The sequence below is a fragment of the Pangasianodon hypophthalmus genome, chromosome 28, assembly GCF_027358585.1.
Source record: "Pangasianodon hypophthalmus isolate fPanHyp1 chromosome 28, fPanHyp1.pri, whole genome shotgun sequence".
Taxonomy (NCBI): domain Eukaryota; kingdom Metazoa; phylum Chordata; class Actinopteri; order Siluriformes; family Pangasiidae; genus Pangasianodon; species Pangasianodon hypophthalmus.
The window spans coordinates 11,882,350-11,905,404 of record NC_069737.1 but is presented as its reverse complement, the minus strand read 5'-3'; the positions used below and the strand labels follow the sequence as shown (position 1 = coordinate 11,905,404).

At 39.4% G+C, this 23,055-nt stretch overlaps 1 protein-coding gene across 4 annotated transcripts in view; it reads right to left on the bottom strand.

The window, feature by feature from the left end:
- Window positions 1–395: 395 nt before the first annotated feature.
- adgrl3.1 (adhesion G protein-coupled receptor L3.1) overlaps window positions 396–23,055 on the bottom strand; it is a 176,866-nt gene continuing 154,206 nt past the window's right edge. Inside the window, exons 19-24 of one of the 4 annotated variants that reach the window (XM_026943023.3) lie at window positions 15,858–16,026; window positions 14,343–14,471; window positions 13,266–13,362; window positions 6,877–7,002; window positions 4,468–4,485; window positions 396–3,039 (exon numbers count right to left, since the gene is read on the bottom strand). In XM_026943023.3, the coding sequence (XP_026798824.3) occupies window positions 2,189–3,039; window positions 4,468–4,485; window positions 6,877–7,002; window positions 13,266–13,362; window positions 14,343–14,471; window positions 15,858–16,026 (1,390 nt within the window). In that variant the 3' untranslated portion in view covers window positions 396–2,188. The remainder of the gene's footprint in view (window positions 3,040–4,467; window positions 4,486–6,876; window positions 7,003–13,265; window positions 13,363–14,342; window positions 14,472–15,857; window positions 16,027–23,055) is intronic. The other 3 variants (XM_026943024.3, XM_026943025.3, XM_026943026.3) reach the window with 3 other exon arrangements.

The following is a 23,055-nucleotide window of genomic DNA, read 5'->3' as shown; positions in this document are numbered from 1 at the left end:
GCATTTTTTTTTTTGTATTTGTAACTAATAGTCTGAGAAAAAGATAGTCCGGTGCTGGACTAATAGATTATAGCTCCTATAAGAGGAACTTACTTCAAACAGCATTAAATGTAACTATTAATGCGGCATTTATTAATAAAGAAAAAATTACAATCACTGGCAAATTGATGTCGTTGCATCGCACCAATGCACCATTGATTATTTTCTTATAACAGCGTGCCCCCAAATGTTTTATTTCTTACTTAACTTTTGTTACTAGTATCTAGCTGGTGTTATAGTCTATGGTTGAAATTGGCTTTTTTTTATATTTGTCAGTTCTCCATGATCTCTAAATATTATAATATGTGTAGAAACCCACAAACTCAATCTCACCATTGACAAAAATCTCCTAAATATCAATTCAATCATTTTATTTGTTGGCAAACAACTTTCACTGTTACAACAAATATTAGTTATGAGCTCATTCAATTTCGAATGCATATGAAAAGAATAAATAATAATTCCATAGATATCATATTAACAATATTGATGGTAATAATAATAATAATAATAATAATATTAATAATAATAAAAAAAGGTCTCAGTGCCGATTTGATTTTTAAAATCTCTCCTCTACCAATGATCCAACAATTCAGATCTGATAAAGCACCTTGTGGGGATAAATACGCAGTCACTTTTCTCAGGGTAATAAAAGAAGTAGATGTGCAAGCTACAGGAAGTTAAGAAAGAGTAAACAGCCCCTTTTCCACGTTGATTTTGTCTTCAGCAACATCAAATCTTTTAACGGCTTTTCTTTTTTACTTGCAGATATTCTGTATACCTTCCATTTATTCCAGTCAGTAGAATTTCTGAGGCCCTACACACAACAAGAAAGACCTGGTAGCTAAATATATTAGACACTACTAGATGTACTGGATGTTGGGTATCTGGTGACCTCCTACTGTTTGGATATAATCATCATTTAAATTTGCGATAATAATCGGAACAGTTTGGAACAGGACACATTCAACCTGCACGTCTTAAAGCCATCGTTTCTTTCTTTTTTGGCCAAAATTGAAATATGTTTTGCATTGAAATTAAAATCAGAGTGGACAATGCCTCAAAAACAAGAAGAGTGGTTACTGGATGATAAATACGATAAATAAGGAGTGTGTGGTTGCATGTCTTTGTGAATGTATGGGTTGTATGTGAATGTGTATGTACTGTATATGTTTGTGTGTGTGTGTGTGTGTGTGTGTGTGTGTGAAGGGGTTTTGGATGGTCACTCCTAGTGGTAATTGTGGGTAATAGTGCAGAGGACCAGCACAGTTTTTGGATTGGTCTACTTCTACACAAACACATACGCAGGGGGAACAAAGTATTATCAAAACTATGAGGTGTATGTGATATGTGATGCAAAGGGCTTCTGTACATTTTACATAGAAATCCTGTTTCTTTAGTTATTAGTGCGTATTACCTCTCGATAACTGATATTACTGAAACATAAAAGTAAGAAAAAGATGTGTCCTTAAGTCTTAAGGATTAGATGCTTTGTTGTGATGTGATATTGGTATACAACAGTAATCAGTGTTAAACAGGAAGGAAGGAATGTGTGCAGCAAAGGATCGTCACCCGAAGTTTAGAGGAATTGTGGGTAGAGGATTATAGTTCAGAACAAGTTCAAGGTCCAGGTTGGTGTCTAATCAACATAGATAATCATCTAAAATGGCAACTAGTTTGTCGCTATTGTTTTATTCACACAGGGAAAATCCAGAGGACTTATGGCCAGACAGCAGTTGGGCAAAAGTTGTGTAGTGGGGAGAAGTGACAGAGTAATAGATAACGTGTCTCACTGGAATACGTGGCTTCTGATGGATACCGTGTCAATCAGTACGTTCCTTCCCAGTCTGCTATTCAAAATGGCTGATGGTTTCACACAAAAAAAAAGAGCCTGTGTTTTGTACATCTGATACATCTGATAAACCACGCTGAATATTTTGAATTTGTTGGTACTAGTCCTAACTGAACGTTACCCTACCTGGTCCGTTTTCCTAGTGCTAACTGGTTCCTGTCATTGGTTTTTGGGCAGCTATCTGCTATCAGTTTCTCTAGGGATCGATCAGTGCAGTAGGTAGTGGTTCCCGTGCCTTGTGCATTGCATCTCACACAAACACAAACACACACACTCACAAGATGTGTGTGTATGTGCCTATAAGCTCGTGACCAAGTGCGAAGGGTCTTGCGGCTGCTCTTCGGGTGATGACTCGTCCTTTTCAGGCGGCGCAATGAATCCATCACTTCCTCCACGGCCCATGTGGTAGTAGCTCTGCAGTTCCTGTATGTGATTGCGCGAGCCCAGATTAGGCATGCTCTTGTAGTATACATCATCCGCATCTGCTATGACTCCTTTCCCATTGGCCAAATGCAGCTCGCTCCCTTCCTCCTCCTCCTCCTCCTCTTCCTCCTCCTCTTCCTCCTCATCTTCATCCTCGTCGCGTATGCCGTTGACGTCATTGGTACCATGTGGGTGGTCGGTTAGAGTCGGCATGCTGGTGTATAACGAGTCTCTGAGCACATGAGATGAGTGCGTCTCATTCTTTAGTAGAGGGAAAAAACTCTCATTATTCTCCTGCGGAAGGCGCCTGTGGGTGGAGAATGTGTGTAATGGGGGGTGGCCGTCTGGAGGCGGAGGTCTTGGTGGGAGGAGAGGTGCCTGAGACTCCTCCCTGATGATCTCCAAGCTCAGGGCGGTGCGGGCGTTGTTTTCATCCTCTCTGGAGATTCCCAGGGCAACAGCAGCAGCGCTCTCGTCATCACGGTTGATGCCTGCCGTACTCGCCGGACTAGGAACGCCTCCATTGGCGACGTGGTTGGCAAGCTTAGTGCTGGGGTGGTAGGTGGACGCATAGTTGGCTGTCAGCTCCTTCAGGATCTTCTTCTCCAGTGTAGTTGGTGAGGATGAGCCGTATGTGAGGTAGTCGCTGTAGGTGTTGCCATGGTTGCCGTTAAGCGGTAGTGTGTCCATGACACTGGCATCTCGCGCATTGTTCAGCATGCCCTCTGAAAAAACGGAGAAAAAAATTACAAAAACATTCAAAACTCGTCATCCTAATTTTAAATATATCTCATTCTGATTTGAAACAAGTCTATATAACATGATATTAAAGCTACAGGATGTAAGTAGTATGCTACAGTAGTATGCAGAATTACGATTCGCAGAATTACAGAAGTGTTACGAGAATAACATTACATAAGAACAGATGAAAAAGCAAAACCTCTCGACAAAAGATTGTCTTTTAGCCACCGTCAACTGGTTACTGTGACTCCCTGAAAAGCACCAGCATGAACAAGTCACCTAACATTAGCTAGCCTAGGTATAAGCTCTGGTTGAAATGAAAAGTGTTTGCCCTGCTGTAATCTCACACCAGACCATGGGCTGAATCTAAAGGCTTTTCCTCAAGACTTGTGAACATCTCCAGGGCTGTTGCATTAGATGCGGCAAGCTCTCTAACTGTACGAGCACAATATTCTGTACACTTGACATTTTCCCACTAATAAAACTGTCAAAAATAAATTACACTTGCCGGTCAAGTATTAAATATAGAATGGTATTACTGTTATAGGCCACTCATATTTTGTTATAGGCCACTCATGATTTGCCTTAAAATCTCAGTAGGCAGTAAGAGATCCCATATATGACATGAACTGTGGGTGGGCAAGTGTGAGAAGAAGTTCACTTCTCCTATACCTTGGGAGGAAATGTATTAAATAGAACATTTTTAAATAGAGAATTCAAGGCAGTATTATTAAATTCGATATCAAAGAAATCATGATTAACAAAATACAGAAAACCTCACCAACACCTCCAGTTAGTCATTATGAGTTGTCTAGCTCAAGACTTCACAAATTCTACAACAAGGATAATTTGGTGGATTATAATCTATCACTCACTAGCTTCCCACCAAATTAGAGATGGTAAAACTCTATTAGTCTTGAATCCTTTTCCTCTTAGAGTGTAATATCACTCTCTGTCGCTGTCGTTTTTTGTGTAGTCAGACTTCTTTCGTGCCTAAAGTTGGGGCATGATGACACATCTAAGCTGGCGTATGACGTATGCGTACAAACTTCATGCCAAATCCAAGCCGACACCCCTGACACAGCGCTGGCTTACAGACACAGCGAATTAGTATTACAAGATTGCCAGTGCAACGCACGGCAGCTCTGGAACATCATTTCAAAAAAACAGCAAAGCTTTTTTTTTCCTCTCCTGACCCGAAAATCATGTTTTTAATTTTTACCCAAAAAAAAAAAAAAAAAACCTTACACACTGTAGCTTTAATAGAACATTTTCTGATAAGCTGTTATTAAGAGAAGAGAAGAGAAGAGAAGAGAAGAGAAGAGAAGAGAAGAGAAGAGAAGACAGAAAAGAAGACAGGAGAGAGAACTGTGAGCTGATGATGTAGGTAATGAAAAGAAAATGAGTCATACTTGAATCTCTGTAGGAGGCTGCACATCAGCATGAACACACAGAGAGAGAAAGAGAGAGAGAGAGAGAGAGAGAGAGAGAGAGAGAGAGAGAGAAAAATAGGGAGGGAGAGAAAGAGACACAAAGGAGAGAGTGGGGAAAAAGACATGGTTACATAGAAAATGTTAATGGTATGCACACAGTGGACAAAATATATAGTTAAGACAAAGGGCAGGGCAGCTTTAACAGATATTATAGCCAGCACATATTATAATAAGAGCATACATTCTTTAAAAAAGAAAGAATGTGAGGTTTTGGAGGTTCAGTACAATCTGTATGTCTATAGTGAATAATATTAGAACCCTTGTACAGAAGGGTTTTAAAGAATGTGCTGTCATTCAGTTAACACTTAAGACAGCAAAAAAAGCATACATTCTGTTAATTAAACAAGAACAACACAACATTTCAGATGTTGGCGTGTTTGCATTTGTACAGAGCATTATAGCAGTTTGAGTGTGTGTATGTGTGTGTGTGTGTGTGTGTGTGTGTGTGATTGTATACACACACTAGAAATGATGCTGCTCTCAGATTATTTCTTCTCAGGAAAGTTTGTATGCCTGCTTATATTAATGGTGTTCTCTAGCAGAGACGCATTTGTGATCACATTTCCTCGCCTTCCTCTCTGGGTTTAGTGCAACAACTGTGCTGTCATCCAAATCATATTGGCTTGAAACTGTTGAAACTCTTACCTCAGAGTCTACATATAACACTTGGTGTGGCATAGTCTTAATAAATGATCAGTTTGGCTAAACACTGACCAAGTTGCCTCCTTCATGTGGGTGTAATTTCATTACCTGTGTAACTCACGCAATAACGTTCCAGCTGCTTCTAAAAACACGCACTTGCCTTTAAGGCAAATCTATTAGTCAGCTCACCACGTCCTCAATATTTTTATTAGTAGAATAGTGGAACTGGAGCAGTATCTATTTTTTTTTTTTTTTTAAATTGCGTAATATAAGCTGTGTGACTATTATCATTACACCTGCAATATCTATCCTACCAAGTCTCACAGAGAGCTGCACGCTAGATTCATAGGTGTAATAAAGAAAAATAAAATAACCGGTTGTTTTATTTAACCCTTAATATTATACAATTGTGTATGCAAAAAATGCAGAAATGAAAAGCGAATGCATACAGATCCTGTAATGCTAATAACTTTCCATTGAAATCACTTAAAGTTTGGTGTGGTTATCACTGCACTGGAGTGGGAGGGGCTTCTCTTCAGTTTCCCCAACCAATGAGAATGTTTCACAAAGAACAAAACGTGTGAACGCTTGTGCGTGAGCATTTATTTACAAGTTTGACTATGAGTGTGTGCCATATTAATTATCAATTAATGACAGGATTTTAATTTAATTTACATGTCCCTACAGTATTGATTTACACACCCATCTTATGTAACAGACTAAAACCCAAGAATTTTGGAAAGAGGTTGTCAATCATGTCAAGAGCTTCACGTCAAACATCAGAATGGTGAAAAATGGGATCTCAGTGCCTTTGACCATGGCATGGTTGCTGGTGTCAGATGGGCTGATCTGAGTAGCTCAGAAACTGCTGATGTTCTTGGTTTTTCACACACGAGCTCTCTAGAGGTTACATAAAAATGGAGTGGAAAACAAAAAACATCCAGTGAGAGGTGGAAACGCCTTGCTGAAGCTGGGCAGATGGGCTACAACATCAGAAGACCACACTGGGTTCCAATCCTGACAGCTAATAACAGGAAGCGTTGAATATTGGAAAAAAGACCAATGTTTTTCTAGTTTTTCTAGTTTTGATGAAGCCTGTGCCTACTGTAATCTCAGCTTCCTGTTCTTGACTGACATGAGTCGAACTCGATGTGGCCTTGTGCTGTTGTAGCCCATCCACCTCAAAGTTTGAGCATTCTGAGATGCTTTTCTGCTCACCATGGTTGTAAAGAGTGGTTATTGAGATACATCAGCGTCCCTGTCAGCTCAAACAGTCTTACCAGTCTTTAAAATCTCAGGAGATCAGCAGTTTCTGAAAAACTCAAACCAGCCTGTTGTGGGACCAACAAACATGCCACAGTTAAAGTCACTGACATTGTATTTTTTCACCATTCTGATGTTTGATGTTCTGATTTTTAACTGCATACATGATTGGCTGATTGGATAGTTGCATGAATTAGCAGATGTTCCTATTAAAGTGTATATATACAATATATATACATGTATATTGGCAACTTAGGAGCTACTTTTAGCCTCAAGGGTCATTGTGAATATGGACCCGGGGTGGGCATCTACCACTACTACTACCACTACTATTATAATAAAGAGTAAGCAGCATAATTTCAAGTGTGTGTAAACCAGTTTTGAGTGTGTGTGTGTGTGTGTGTGTGTGTGTGCCCATCAAACCTTGTGTGTTGAACATGTTTGCAGAGGGGTTATTGAACACTGCAGATTCTCCCAGCAATGTGTTATAAGGGTTAGTGCCATGAGGACGCAACAAGGCGTTAGAGATGAGATGGTTAGCCATGGTACCTACAATCCATACAGACATACAGACAGAAACAGAGAAGGAAAGAAAAAGAGATAGATGGCAAAAGAACATTTAAAAGAAATGAAAAGAACAGAACAGAACAGACACAAACAGGGAAAGACACAACAGTTAGAATGATGCAGACAACAGGACAGTACATCTGTATACAAATCTGTGAAGCCAAGCCCTGTCACCATTCAATAGTGTATCTGCTCATGTGAAGTTTGTTAAATGATCCTTCTGAGACTTGTGCAAGTGGGTCAATATGACTGCAGACTTCAAGAGCAGAATTACCTAAATGTCAGTGCAATCTAATGTAATAAAATTCATACTTATAAAAATATATGATTTGCTATGTTCAAATCAAATTTTATGACGGTATTTCACCCATATATGAAATGTAATAACTTCTAGCTAGTTTCCCACCTAGCTAGCTAGCAAATCAGCTAGTTAGGAGACTAGCTGGTAAGCTAGTAAAAAGGGCACATCTTTAGTGTGTTCTTTTTTTACAACCATTTAACATACGCACCTGCATACTACTCATACATGACAGATAATTTTGTCCTTTTAGTGTGCATAAGCCCACTCCCATTCCCACTGACGACCTTTGTGGGGCTTTGAGAGAACGGTGTTCTTTACTGCAGTAGATATCATGAATCTTGTTTCTTTTCTGAGTAATCTTGAACAGTATAGCTTTAGTGGTCCGTGACATTTATCTCGGTATGCACATTTTCATAACTTGTTCACAAACACTGCCTGCCTGAAGGTGCTCTTTTAGATTGTTGAGGTATTAAGTGCTTGTAGACAAATTATTCATAAGCATGTCTACATCGATATTGTGCCTTCCATCAGCTCTGTGTCTGTATTGCTGGCTTTGCTTTCACTAGCTTTCACATGTCCTTCCTTGATACAATAGACTATTGCTGAGCATAATTCATATTCAGTAACAATTTATCCTAGTCAGAGTAAGGTTGGATATGGAGCCTACTCCATGAACATTGGGCATGGGGCAGGAATACACCAATGGATGGGAGGTCAGTTCATTGCACCTCACCATACATAGTCATTCACACATTAGAGTCAGCATGTTTTTGGGAAGGGGAGGAAATTGGAGAACCCAGAGGAAACTCCACACAGACAGCTCAGGATTGAACCAAGGATCCTAGAGCTGTGAAGTGGCAATGCTACCTGCTGCACCACTGTGCCTTCCAGTACCTCAATCTAAAGCATTGAATTTGAAGGGATGCAGTGTCTGATGCTTGTGCTCCCAAAAGACTGTGGAGAGGTTTGTGATTTCCATCAGGAAGTGCTAGCCAATCAGGACACTATTCTCTAGCAATTTTTGTAAAATAATTATTCTGGTCCAAAAGAAAAAGTGTCCACTGACACCTTATCTCCAGCCTGGTTGGTCTCCAAACCAAGTGATGTTTCTCAGCTAGATGGGGGATGAATTTCCCTAACTGACTGCGCAGGCCAAGAAAGCTTCCCGTTCACATCTGAGTGTTCATTTTTCTCAGGTTTGGTTTGATTGGTTAGTCCCAAGAAAGTGGACCTCAGTCTTTGACAGATCAGATATGTCAATTTTGTGTGATGACAAAATTTTGGACTTGTGCTGTTCCCAAGATACACATTATCCATGTAGCGCTAAAACACTAAACAGGTCAAAAAGAGTGCCATCAGCCAGTGTAGTGAGGTCTTTTCTGTGCAAAATGGCATCAAATTGAGATACTGACAAGGTAGTATACACCAAATCATTTTTTACGTTTACCATAAATGTAATATTATACTGTTCTCAAACATATTCAAATGTAGAATGAGTCTACAGGTGATACTTGTTTTTCATTGGTCTGGTTCATTACTAAAATGCTAAATGTTAAATTTGTTCCACTAAAGCACAAACATCAGAATAAACACATACTACTAGACAGATACAATAGACAGATAAATTGAGTGACCACATTTTTTGATCATTTATCAAGGGTTAAAATATAACGATGTAAATACATTGTAGTGAAAAAAGACAGACATTAATTGCTGTCTCATAAAAGGATGTATTACTTCCTGCTTATGTCAGATTGTGTTTCTGACTGGCTGCTGATGGTGAAATACGTCATTCTCTTTGATATATGATCACTTTACACACTACCAGGGCTGTAGAACTCAAGTCCAGTCTCAAGACTTTTTTGTACTCACTTAGACTTCTCGGATTTATTGGCATTTCTGCTTGGACTTGTCTCAGTCTTGGGCATTGGTTCTCACTAAATATAGTCTTGACCTTGACCTAAAAGTAATGGTTGTGTTGTTTTTTTTTTTTTCCTATGCACAGAGTATACAAAAAGTATTACAAAAAGTAATTCCTTCTTCTAGAAAACATAGCATAATCATTGGTGCAATGCATGAATTAAGCCAACTACTTGAAGTAAAGATTTGGCCTTGAAAAGAATTTGACAGATGTTGGTCTTGATCTTGCTTTTATTTGGACTCAATCTTGACTTGGCCTCAACCCCCTTAAGACTTGGTCCTGACTCGATCTCGGCTAGTCTTTATCTTGGACTTGACAATCGCAGTCTTGACTACAGCCCTACACGCTACTATTTATGATGTACCTTAAGTGTCTGTGGTTTAGTTTTAAACTAACTACTTTCAAGATATGATTTAGGACCGACCTTACCTCCTGACTTTTGATCAAAGTCACATTCAGCTAAACCTCAAGCTTGCAAGAGATCCTACCCCAGACATCATGCCATGTTCAGTTTGTCAGATCAACACATACACTATATTGCCAAAAGTTTTGGGAGACCCCTCCAAATCATTGAATTTAGGTGTTCCGATCACTTCCATGGCCACAGGTGTATAAAATCAAGCACCTAGGCATGCAGACTGCTTCTACAAACATTTGTGAAAGAATGGGTCGCTCTCATGAGCTCAGTGAATTCAAGCGTTGTACCGTTGGGGATGGCCCCTTCCTGTTCCAGTCCACAAAGCAAGCTCCATAAAGACATGGATGAGCGAGTTTGGTGTGGAGGAACTTGACTGGCCTGCACAGAGTCCTGACCTCAACCCGACAGAACACCTTTGGCATGAATTAGAGCGGAGACCGCGAGCCAGGCCTTCTCGTCCGACATCAGTGCCTGACTTCAAATGCACTTCTAGAAGAATGGCCAAAAATTCCCATAAACACACTCCTAAACCTTGTGGAAAGCCTTCCCAGAAGAGTTGAAGCTGTTATAGCTGCAAAGGGTGGACCACCTCCATATTAAACCCTACGGATTAAGAATGGGATGTTATTAAAGTTCATGTGCATGTAAAGGCAGGCGTCCCAAAACTTTTGGCAATATAGTGTAACTGGACAAACCATCATTCCTGCACCCCAATCAGTCACCCAATGATGGCAAAGCTGTGCATTGTGATAGAGTTCCTCTTCCATTACACTGGTTTGACAAAGCTTTTGAAAGTTCTTTATGGTCCTTCAGCTAATGCAACTGTAATGCAAGCCATGCAACCAGCTCTAGACTTATAATTACTAAGTTAAGCTTTCTGAAACTAGACATTAAAATTTTGTCCTTTTTCAGAAAGAGGCTTGTTGTTGGACAGGCCGTGGAAGATGTTTCTTCTTCTTCAGGTGTTGAACACCTCCTTTGGAATAGCATTTAAACTCCAGAACAAAATATCAATTATCCTAGAAAATATAGAAAGGGCAACAGTTTCTATAACTGGCACTAGCAGCTGTTATGTGGGGGAACAGTCTCGAATTTATGCCACGTGTTGCTTTCTAGCTTTGCTGAAGTTTGTTTAATAAGTTTTCCCTTTTTTGCTGCTGCACTGCTCTTGAACTCCCTGTCCACTGAGCAGTTTCCCTTCACAGTTGCAATTAATTCACTACAAACTACTGTGCTGTCATTTCACTTCTTCTAATTGCCTAGCCATGCTTCTTGCTTTCTCCAAATGTGCTCTGTTAAAACTGCTACTAGCTGGGTCTTGTATGAGCGTGTTATGTAGCATTTCATAATTACAGTGCTCTCCAAGTGAATAGAGGGCAGTCCCGAATTAATCCACATTGTCATTTTTTTTTTTTTAAATCCATGCTGAAATTGTAAGTCAGATTCTTGATAACAAAGAAAGAATTTTTGATCATTTCTATGCCTTTGTTCGTAAGTGAAATTCAAACCTCTCAACACCCTGCCAGCATCTCCCATGCTGTAAATGAGAGGGTTCAACTGGTAACCTTCTATGGACACATGCAGGTTTCTGGCTTGACAGAAACATTCAATTTATCATATCCATCTGGGCTATTAATGAGATTTGGCAAAATCTAATGGCTCCAGCAGGGGGATGCAGTGTGTGGCGCTCGGTCCTGGTGTATTCATATTACTGTTTCGTCCTGATATACTTGCATGTTGGTGCTGGTATTATGCTCAGTTGTGAATGCTAGTAGGCTAGTAGACAACCTGATTTTGCTTTAGACATTCCAGTTATATGTGGATCTGACACGACAAGGCGTTTACTTTTCTCCAACTGTAAGAAAAGTTCTCAGTTCAATTGATCACACACTTGACATGGTGAACGTTTGACATGTTCTCCTACATATAATTCTGAAAACTACAGGCTTTCCTCCTGGACTGCAATGTTTCTCTGTGGAATGTATCAGAAACAGAAGTTCTAGCTTCTAAAAGTCTTGTCTTCCCACAAAAGCGAAAAGATAGAAAGACCAACTTATGGACGACCGACAGCAATACTGCCAAATTTTCACGAATTAGAAGTTTACAATGGGAAACATTCTCATTTTGGTGATCAGCATCATCCCCATCAGTCTGTCTCATCAGCTGAGGTAAAAGTCACTTTAAACACGAGCCTCATTGTCGTCTCGTCACTCGACTCCTCTGTTCACGCTAACATCAGTGGAGAAACAGTCGTTGGTTCATTCAGTCAGTTCTGTTGACTACACTTCTTCTAATTAATGTCATTTTAGAACAGAGTGTGTAAGCGCTTTTCTCTGTTTTGATGATGTGACGGCACACATTTTGACAGTTTCTGTTTCGCTATGGTTACATAGCTATCCAACCACTTGATCAAAGCCTGACACTCTCTCAGAGGACGTCACACTTAGCTAGCGAGGTTATGGACATCTTTAGGTAGACTGAATGTTTTTACTCCAGCGTTCTGGCTCCTTATACATGATGTTTTCAGGAAGACAGCCAAGGCAAGGTCGCAAAGTAGACTAAATAAAAACAATTCCCCATTGTTTTGGTGAAATATATTTAGCTTTTCTTAAACCATCTGATTGCCAGAAAGACTTTTTGGCTGTTTTCCAGAATTCAGCCTCAGTGACATGCAACTGGGATATAAGCATATAAGCTATAACCTCAGTAAACACTACAAATATCCAAAGAAACTGCTTTATATACACTCTGCTTGCTGCCAAGTGAGTGTGTCCCTGGTGAATAATCTGCTCCACACTACGCTATTCTTCATGTGCTTCGAGTGGCCACTCATTATTGTAGACGAGGAGCCCTTCTGAGTTGCGAAGGGAAGTCAACAAGCACATAAAAACGAGCAATAGACACTGGGGAGGTGAATTTTATGATCAGATACTCTATAACTACAGGGCAAGTGCAGTGCAATTAAGATGAATATATGAGTATATGTTACAGATTTCTGAAAAAAAAAATCTGTTTTTTTATTACTAGATGAGGAACTTATTTCTTTGCTTATTTCTTAAAAAAAAAAAAAAAGGAGCGTAAAGGAGAAAATAAGATTACCATTCAGGGATATCAAGCATAACCAAAACAGACAGAGTTTGCTGGTAAGCAGAAAACACACACACACACACACAGACACATGCGCGTGCACACAACAGATGTCCATTGCAGTTGGACTGCAGGGGGATTCAATATCAGCAAGTCGAAAAAAAAAAGTACTGATGCTGTATCTGATGCTGTTCCAGTATCTTTGTTTCACACACACACACACACACACACACAACACACACACCAGCTAGCACACACAGTTTTGTAGAACAGCAGGACAGATTGCAAAAATCACTTGCAGTGGTCAAAAGGTCGCTTCTCTGTTATTTTCTGTATTTGCAAAAAAAATAAATCACTAAAAATCCCAGTATGTGTGTGTGATGATTCATTTATTTATCTTCAGTAAGTGTTTTATCCTGGTCTAGATCAGGATCTAGCTCGTACCCTGGATCCGAAATCATCTGTGTGTGTGTGTGTGTGTGTGTGTGTGTGTGTGTGTGTGTGCATGCATGCCTTACCTCTGTTCAGAGTAGCTGAGCTGTTGATATCTCCCGTGATGAAAGCCGACTCGGACTGCTTCCTCACCGTGTCGTTCCACATCCTCCGAATACGACTCTGAGAACGAAATAAAGAATAGAGAAAAGAGTGAAAGACAAGAGTTAATATGAAAAGAAAATCAAACCATCTGTCATCCTCTGAAACATTCAGCTTGTTTTTGTCTACCGAATCCCACAGTACTGTGGAAATACTGTGGAAAATATTTTCCTGGGATCTTTCAATACTTCGTTTATATGGGATGAAAGGTTGAATGTTATTTTTGAGTAGAGCATGGGAAAGTGGTTCATAATAACGAGAAGAAGTGGGGGAAAAAAATAGATACAACAGAGGAGGAAGGCAGGAAGGAATTAACAAGGTTCATAGATTAACTTGTCAGTTTGGTAATATAAATTACACCACAGCGTTGTTTAATGCTCAACTCTGATTGGTCAGAAGGGGTTGATTAATTTTCTATGACAGCAGCTCTGGCAGTATTGCAGCTGCACGGTTTATAAAGCTTATTCTTATATGTTATTGTTTCTGTTGTAACTTATGGGACTCTCCATATAAACAGATTTAAAAAAAAAAAACGTGTGTAATTGTTGTTATGGTGAAGTTATTTATTTATTTAGCATTTATTGAAGGAGTCTCCAGCGTCAGCACTTCGTAACAGTCAAAGGCACAGCTGTAACTTTAGGTCTTCAGGACACTTTATAGTTTCTTGGTAACGTGACAAGCTGCGTTTCTTTTCGTTTTTATGAAAGAAAAAAAGAGTGGCTCATGAGGAAACAACTGTGTACTGTGAGCTGTTACAATGTAAGTGGTAACAGGAACTAACTTTTTCACAGAAATTCCATAACATTAAATGTATCTATAAACGGATAAAATGGATGTGTCATTCTTTAATTGAAAAAAATGAATTGTTGGCAAATTGCTGTCGTATACAAGGAATAAAACACTTCGGGGTGTGTTTTCATTAGAAAATAATCAACTTCGCTCCTTTTGTAATGAGCTTCACGCTGGAACTGTGTGTGTGTGTGTGTGTGTGTGTGTGCTACCTGAGAGTTTGTAGAGTAGCGTCCAGGTGTCCGTGCTGTGCTGGTCTTGGTGGAGGTTGAAATGGTTGACTCCACACTCTTCCCACTGCAGCAGTGTGTACGAAGGCACCTGCCATATTCCTTCCGCACCTGAAAACAAAAGCACACACACACACACACACACACACACATACACACAAAAACCTGCTTTCTTGACTAATATATGGTGTGTGTGTGTGTATGTGTATGTGTGTGTGTGTGCGTGTGTGTTCGTGTGTGTGCGCATGTGTGTGTGTGTGTGTGTGAGAACAATTAAGTGTTGTAATCAGACAGCCAATTAAACAGACATCTTATTTATTTGACTTTAATAGTTAGCATGCTGGCTGACCTTTCCATTGGTATAAATGCATCAACAGCTCATGGCCACACACACAGAAACACACACAAGCTCACTCCCTCGATTGAGTTATTAAGCGTCAGGGACTCTAAATGCATCACTGGATCCAAAAACCTCTCCATTCAAGCATTAACATGGCTTATCAGAACCAGACTCCCACTTGCACTTGCAATAATAAGGTTGTAATTGCTTTTTAACAAAGTTAAGACAGACGCCATGTTACTGTTTGCGCAGCTGTGGTTGCCAATTGTACATGACCTGCCAAGAAATTTGTAACATTTCATAAGTACATCTCAATGGGCAAATCAAATCGCAGACACGTCCCAAGGGACTTTACGCAACCAAGGTTTGAGAAGATCTGACAAGTTTTAATTTCTAATACTGCCCCTGCAAACTCAAAACTTTATTAATGCTCAACTGAAACCAAGACCTGTTTTCTTTTCCCATTTTTCTCCCCAAACCTGCCAATTCCCACCCACCAGCCAGCTCATCACACAACAGCAACCAACTGGGGATAGTAAAGGATAATATATGCTTCTTCTGAGACAAGTGAAGCCGGCCAACTGCATGCTAACTACATCACAGGGCAGCGTAACACACACTCAGAGGAAAGCACTATCTGCCCTCTTCTGCATACATGAGCTCACAGGCACTCATGATTGGCTAATGTTGCTGACAGCGAAGTTGCTGTGATTGATCTCTCCACCCAGACAGCACAGCCAATTTTTCTGGCATCATGTAGCCATCTACTCACGATCTCCCAACAAATGGGTGTGCACTTTTCTGATACGTACTATTTAAAATTATGATATGCATTTAACCTTAAGCCTAGTTCCACCATTGGGTTTAGTTTAGCCAAGGTGGAAATTTGCATAATCGCAATATTTGTTAATTTATTCTATGGCTTATTACATGTAAATTCATAGTAATGGACAGAAAACAAACATATGACAGAGACACAATGGGTAGTGGTAGCTTAGTGTACTAGTAATTCACTTTTAACCCTTTAAAGGCCAAGCATATTATTCAGTAACTAACAGGAAAGTAATATAAACAGTATGCTGTTATGAAAGTGAGATAGTGAGTCTTGACCCACTAACAGATGTGTATGTGTGTGTGTGTGTGTGTGTGATGCTGACCTTCTTCTGCAGAATGCAGTGGAAAATAAAGATGAACATCCCTTGCAGGGAGTTAAAGATGGTGAAGAGGTAGGCCATGATCACCGTGTTCTCATTAATGTACATGAGACCAAAAGCCCACGTCAGACCGAGCAGACACAGCAGAGCGATAGCGCCAATCACCCATGATCTGCGAGTGAGAGAAAGACAGAGGAAAAGAGGCAGAACGACAAGGGGGTGGAAGGAAAAATTACTACAAGAAAAAAAGAAGCATTCACACAAACACAGAGAGTAGAAGAAGAATTATACAGGACCCCATTAATGACTGAAGCCAGTTTACATTATCTAGGGACATTACGATGTTGTCGTTTTAGTGGCTTGTATTTGGACTGGAACATCAGCAAGAGCGGAATATAAACAAGCCGCGAGCACGGGTCATTATTCGCTCAGAATCAAATGTCCTGCTGGCTGCCGCCTCGACGTCTTCGCGTCTGCTAGGCTGTACTTAGTGCTGAAATTCACAACCATTTACAGATGCCATTTATGCGTTAAGGTCATCCTCACTCACTCACAAACTCACACACTGTGTGTAAATCATTTATACTGAGTTCCACGCTACAGTGACAGTAAAGCATGACATTAAACCGAGATCATTAGTGAGACGGAGAGAGAGAGAGAGAGAGAGAGAGAGAGAGAGGAGAGTCATGGGCTGGAGAAAGAAAGTGCATCATGGAAGTGTCATTATCTTAATCTATGTTCATACTAGTAAGTGACAAATTGCTCGTGTCGGTTGTTGCTTGTGGGCGTCCACTGGGCGTTCAGCATTTTTTCTAGTTCTGATGAAGCAGTAATAGCTATGATATAGCTTCTAAAGCTACTTATCAGTGTGAAAATTGGTTGTTTGAGTTACACGTTATGTGCTAGGCTTCACACTAGTTTACTGACAGATTAGCAAACCAAGCTAACTGTATTAGCGTCATCCACTCACCGGAGGCACCAACTTCCTCCCAAGCTTTATGTTTCTTTATAATATTTCTATACACATTTAACGAGAGGCTGTTTATGACAGGATAAGGTGAAAGCATGCTTATAAGCTTTTCTGCAAATTGTTTGTCAAACAGTAAGTGGGGAACTGAAGGAATATCGGATCACATGCCCCATAGGATTGGTCAGAGGAATCGGCTCCATGTAGAAAGTGAATATCTCTTTGGCTACGTTCATACAGCAGGCAAAAGTGGCCCAAATCTGATTTACTGACCAAATTCGATTTTTTTGTTAAGCTGTTCACATTATGTTTTCATTATAGCCTATATCTGATATTAGATCACGCTCCTAAACTGACCTGCATGTACAAATTAACAATGTGCCACGTGATGCGTTCAAGCACGCTGTGAAAAGGACACGTTATTCAGCCATGGCCACTTTTTTGGTTCGCATCCATGGTTTCTTTAAATTTTGCTTCTTTAAACTTTTAACTTTCCTTTGGCACTGTAGCCAGGTTCTCTTACGGCTGCCTGCGGCCATTTCTTTTGAGATCTCTTCAAACATGGAGCGGTTGCAATATGTGCCGTTCTTATTTTGCTTGTATAGCGACATATCCCCAAATGTTGATGAGGTCTGCTACCTCACTATCCCTCCACTGAAATCTTCCTTCACTGTTATGCTCCATCTTTCCTTCACGATGAAATTACTACAAATGTTTAGTTGGATTTTCGTAATAAAAAGTCGTATGAATTCTGATCTGCCTTTTCAGACAGAGGTCGCTTTGCCACATATCGGATATGTATTGGATTTCAGTACCACATATGAAAGTGGCCTGAATCGGAACTGAAAACATCAGATTCAGTGTTTTTTGCTGTTCATATAGCCACGCAAGTAACAAATCTGTGTCACATTTGAAGAAAAAGATCAGATTTGGGCCACGTTTGCCTTCTGTGTGAACGTAGCTTTTGTCACTTGCTAGTCAGAACATAGGTTTACAATGACAAAAAAAGCGATTAGCTATACCAGGGGTTGTTAACTGGAGAAGCAGATGGGGATGAAAGTATTTCAGCTGACTAAAAAAACCAAGCACATGAAAAAATATTGAAGCACAGCCCATAAATGTGTGGGAAATATGGCTATAGTTCATCGATTCTAGTTTTATAAACATGAACCAGCTCGGATTCACTAATGGATCCTCAGTTGCAGCCAATCACGTGCATTTATGTAAATTATTTAGCTGAAGGCAGCTCATCGATCCAGGTCAGCACGGTAAGAGTTTTCACAGATTTTCCTTTTATTCAACCTCTCTGATTTAATTAGTAAAGGGGTAATTAGTGTATCAAATTCAAACAGTCTGTGTAGTCAAACGTCAAAACATAACCACTTCAAATTGGCGTGTCTTATTTATAGTCATAGACAAATCATTAATGGTTAAGTATTAAATGGTATCTATTGTCACCATTCAGTAATGTTAGCTTCTTATTCTTTTGCAAGCAAATGTTTTATAGCTAGACTTTCACAAATCTTAGTTGAATCCCCCTGAGTTATACTGTAACGCAGAAAAAAACGAAAAACAAAATGGCCGACAAAGGGACAACAAAAGGAATCGACAGAACACAAACAGAAAGAGAATTCTCAGGTGCCACCCTTTCTCAGGACTCATACGAAAGGAAAAGTTTAACATCACAGATTTACAGTGAATTCGGATCAAACAAATGGAGAAGACGGAGGAAAGGGCTACACAATCCAATCAGAGCACACGCTTCTGAGAGCACTCGTTCTGATTGGCCAGGAAGCCTTACCAGTGGTCAATATGTAAGTTTCAAGCTTCAACAGAATTCTGAAATAATAAAAGAAGGAATGGGAAAAAGAGAGACAAAAAAAGAAAAGGCAAGACAGTGAGAGATGAGTCTGATGAATGATTCATCAGTGTCATAAATAAACTAAAGCAGGACTCAAAGAGATGGAATACATAAACAGGAATGAGAAAAATAAATAAATACAGAAACACACATTTGATAATGATGGTATAAAATAGATTTTTTTTTTCTACTGTACCCAATTTCACACTTAAAAGAGATTCAACGAGTTTTTCTACAGCCGAGGTGAGACACCCATATGAAAAATGACAAATAATACGCATATATCCTGAAATCGGAATGTTTTCCGATATATTGCATTTGTTCGTGCCAAGAGATCTCGAGATGTTTACAGTTCATCTTTTTGGTAATATATTCCAGTCTCTTTTCTAGCAAATCAAATGCATACTTTAGAGGACAGAAATTGGAAGAGTCAGGTCCAAAATGTTTTGCTTAACTCTTAACATCTTGGCTGCATTTTCCAGTGTATACTGTATCACTGTCTTGTGACATGGATATGAAAAAAAACCCAAAACAAAACATGCAATATGGAAGTAATATGAGAAAAAAAAAACCACTCATCACTGAATGTAAATCAATAATCTCACTAATCATACACGCAAGATTTCTTTGAAGATTTTCCAAACTCCCACTGGTTCATGAAGGGACTAAAAGGAGAGTCAGAAGGTATATTTACTACACAAATCTGCTTCTGTACAACTCTTGTGCATCATAAAGCTTTGTTTAGGTCATCTAGAATCCTGTCTATGTTACATCTGAGAACACATTATGCTATAAATTGAATTGCAAAACTGTATAACAACTGTTAACATAATAATAATGCCATGAGTTTGCGCAAAGGATGTAAGTAAGGCATAGATAAAAGAGACCCGTTTAGTCACAGAGAAAGCTAGCAGGAAAACATATGTCTTCAGCTTTGATGGAAATTGCAGTCACATAGGAACAAGGGTAGAACATTACAGAGCTTATCACTCGTGCACTCAGGAGGGCACAGAGGGTACACTAGAACCAGAAGAATAGATTGTGTAAGCCAATGATTTGGGATAAATTAAATTATAGAGTTAGGACGAAGCCAAACCAGGGAGGGACTTACAGACTGCAACAGTCCTTGATAATGGACCAGGTTTGTAATTTTAGTCTCAGAGCTTGTGATTTCTTTTGTACGCTTTTTTAGCCACAATCTCCAGGATCTTGAAGGCTGCAGGCTGATTGGCCTTTCACACCTCTGTGTATATGAACTTCCATGCCAGGTTTCAGCGGACAAACTTTCTTTTCAAAGTCGGACTGATAAAAGTTCGTTAAATCTCAGCTTTGAAAGTAATTTTAAAGTTTTGCTTGAAGCAGTTAACCGTAAGTAAAAGAGATAATCTGACGGGCTACAGGAAATGGGCTGTGGCTGGTCATCTGTCATGTCAGTCAAAATGCCTCTTTCTGTGAAAATAGGCGGTTCTCAGTATTCTTTATTGGATTGAAACCATTGGACAGACTGTAGCCTATCCAGCCTCTGTGCATAGACACAGCATTAGAAACGAAGTCACCATTTGGATTATATCAGCAAATACTTAAGAGCTGTTGACTGGATAATTACTATAGTGATTAATGTGTTTCAGCTGATAACAATTCTTTTAACCCTAACTGATGCAGTTAGTAGCTTCTCATTTCTTTAACAACCTTGCTGGAAGACGTATCCCATGCTCATGGAAAAGATGTGTGGCCTGCATCAAGCAAAAAGAAAACAACTAAGGAGATTGCTGAAATAACTGGAATTGGGTTAAGAACTGTCCGATGCATTATTAACACATTTGGCTGGAAAAACATCCTGACTGACCATGATCAGAGATCACTTAAATGCTTGGTGAAGTCAAATCGTAAAAAATCGACAGTACAACTCACGGCCAAGTTTAATAGTGAAATTAAGAGCATTTCCACACTCACAATGTGATGAGAACTCACAGGATTGGTACTAAACAGTGGGCGGCCATAAAAAAACCACTTGTTAGTGAGACTAATCAGGAGAAAAGGCTTCAGTTTGCTAGGGAGCATAAAGATTGGACTCTGGAGCAATGGAAAAAGGTCATGTGGTTTGATAGGTCCAGATTTACCCTATTCCTTAGTGATGGGTGTGTCAGGGTAGGAAGTGATGCATCTATCATGCATAGTGGCCACTGTACAAGCCTCTGGAGGCAGTGTTATGATCTGGGGTTGCTTCAGTTGGTCAGGTCGAGGCTCAGCAATGTCATGGGGCAATAAAATGAAGTCAGCTGACTACCTATATGTACTGAATGACCAGGTTATCACATCAATGGATTTTTTCTTCCCTGATGGCATGGGCATAAAATCAGGGTTCAGGAAGCATGAGGAATCATTTTCACACATGAATTGGCCACCACAGAGTCCTGACCTTAACCCCATTTGGGATGTGCTGGAAAAGACTTTATGGAGTGGTTCGACTCTCCCATCGTCAGTACAAGATCTTGGCAAAAAATTCATGCAACTCTGCATGGAAATAAATGTTGTGACGTTGTATGAAGTTTTTGAAAGAGTGGCATAGCGAATGTGCACCATAATCAAAGCTAAAGGTGGTTCAATGATATATTAATGTGTGCGATTTTTTTTTCTTTTTGGCCGGGCCGTTCTTTTTGGCAGTGTAGTTAAGTTTTCTGTGACGAGATGTTCTCGAAGATGCTCTCTAACATTTCTCGAAGGAGTCTCCATGCTTCGTAACAGTCAGAGGTAAAGCCGTAACTTGTAGCTTTTCGACATGACAAAGTCTTTAGGATGGAAAGCTTTGCTTTTTTTTTAGAGAGAGTCTGGTGAGGGAACGACTCTTCATAGCTGTTATAATGTAAGTAATAAGAGGAACTTGTTTCAGGGATGTTCCACAACTTTAAATGTAACTAGAAATGGATAAAAAGAAATATGACGTGTTGTTCTTTAATCAATAATTAAAAATTGGTTATTGTTGACAAATTGCTGTGGTGTAAGAGGAATAAAACTCTTTGGGATGTACTGTTATTGGAAAGTAATTACAGGCCTGATCACACCACATTGTTGATTATTTTCCTGTAACAGCACAGAAAAAGGATTTTATTCCTTACTCTTATTAATATTCTTGGAAAATTTACAACTCTTAACTGTTTTTTGGTTATCCCTTTGGGGAACCCTTAACCGTTTTACGTACAACAACGTGTTTCTCTATCTGAAAGATGTCAAAGTAGAACCATTTTAAGAAAATAAGATCCTTTAATCATCCAATGAACCCTTAAATAACTTTTGAAGAGCCGCTTTTCTCCGAGAGCATAGGTAAAGAAGCATAAAATAAGTTGGGAGATAATTTTAGAGTATAAACGTTCTTCTGTAAACTTCTAAAGCCACTGTACAGACAAACTCAATTACTCTTGCAGTAATGATGATTGAGTTAGTTCCTAGGGCAGCTATAAAATATGCTAAAAATTTTCCTTATGTTTCATATATGACATGTTATGACTGCAGTAGTTTGATGTGTTTCCTTTTTTGATCTTCATCCTCCTCATTAAACAATCAGATGTTGTCGTTTTGTCTCTAAACTACGTTTTCCACAGACTTATCCATGCACCTGCCTGTCCAGTGTAATCTGGTCTTGCTGCTAAGCAAAGGCTTATATCCTGCAGTGTAACCTTTACAAATCTATTTTATTACAAGGTTGCCTTTTTCAGATCTGGTACTTTTTGGTACCCAAAAGTGCCATTAAATTCCAGCTCTTTGTTGATCATTATGTTCTTCAGGGTCAGTTTGGAAAATATTCAAAAAAAAAAAAAGTGATTCAATGAAGCACAGGTTCAGAGTTATTCAGAGCATCCAAAATCAGTTTCCTTTTCATAATCATCTTTCAACTTTTCCATATTTTATACATTCTATAAAGCAGACGCTTCATCTCAAGCAAGCATTCATATTTCTATATAATGAACTGAGCTTGGGCATGCAGTAAACATCACATGGTTTTGACCACACTAGTCTCAATGCTTTCGATTTTTTTTCCAGGTTTTGGGTTTCTCACCCAAATGCCTGTTAATTTTTTTCTACTTCATATCACCATAACCTTGGGCCAGATAATAAGCACTTGTATACCTGCATTAAGAGATCGGAACTGGACCGCAAGAAAATGTAGACGATTTGAACCTTGAGAACCTCTGATCAGAACATTCTTTCGAAATGTCTTCCAAAAAGGTTTGGAATTTAGTGATGCAATATTCAACGCTATGGATGTTTTTTGAAGCATTCCCTTAGAGGATCTGAACTGCCTGGTTCCTATTCATGTAGACCTTTCATGTTTTTATGTTCTCTGAATAAGCACACACAATCAGTCGTAGCCTAAT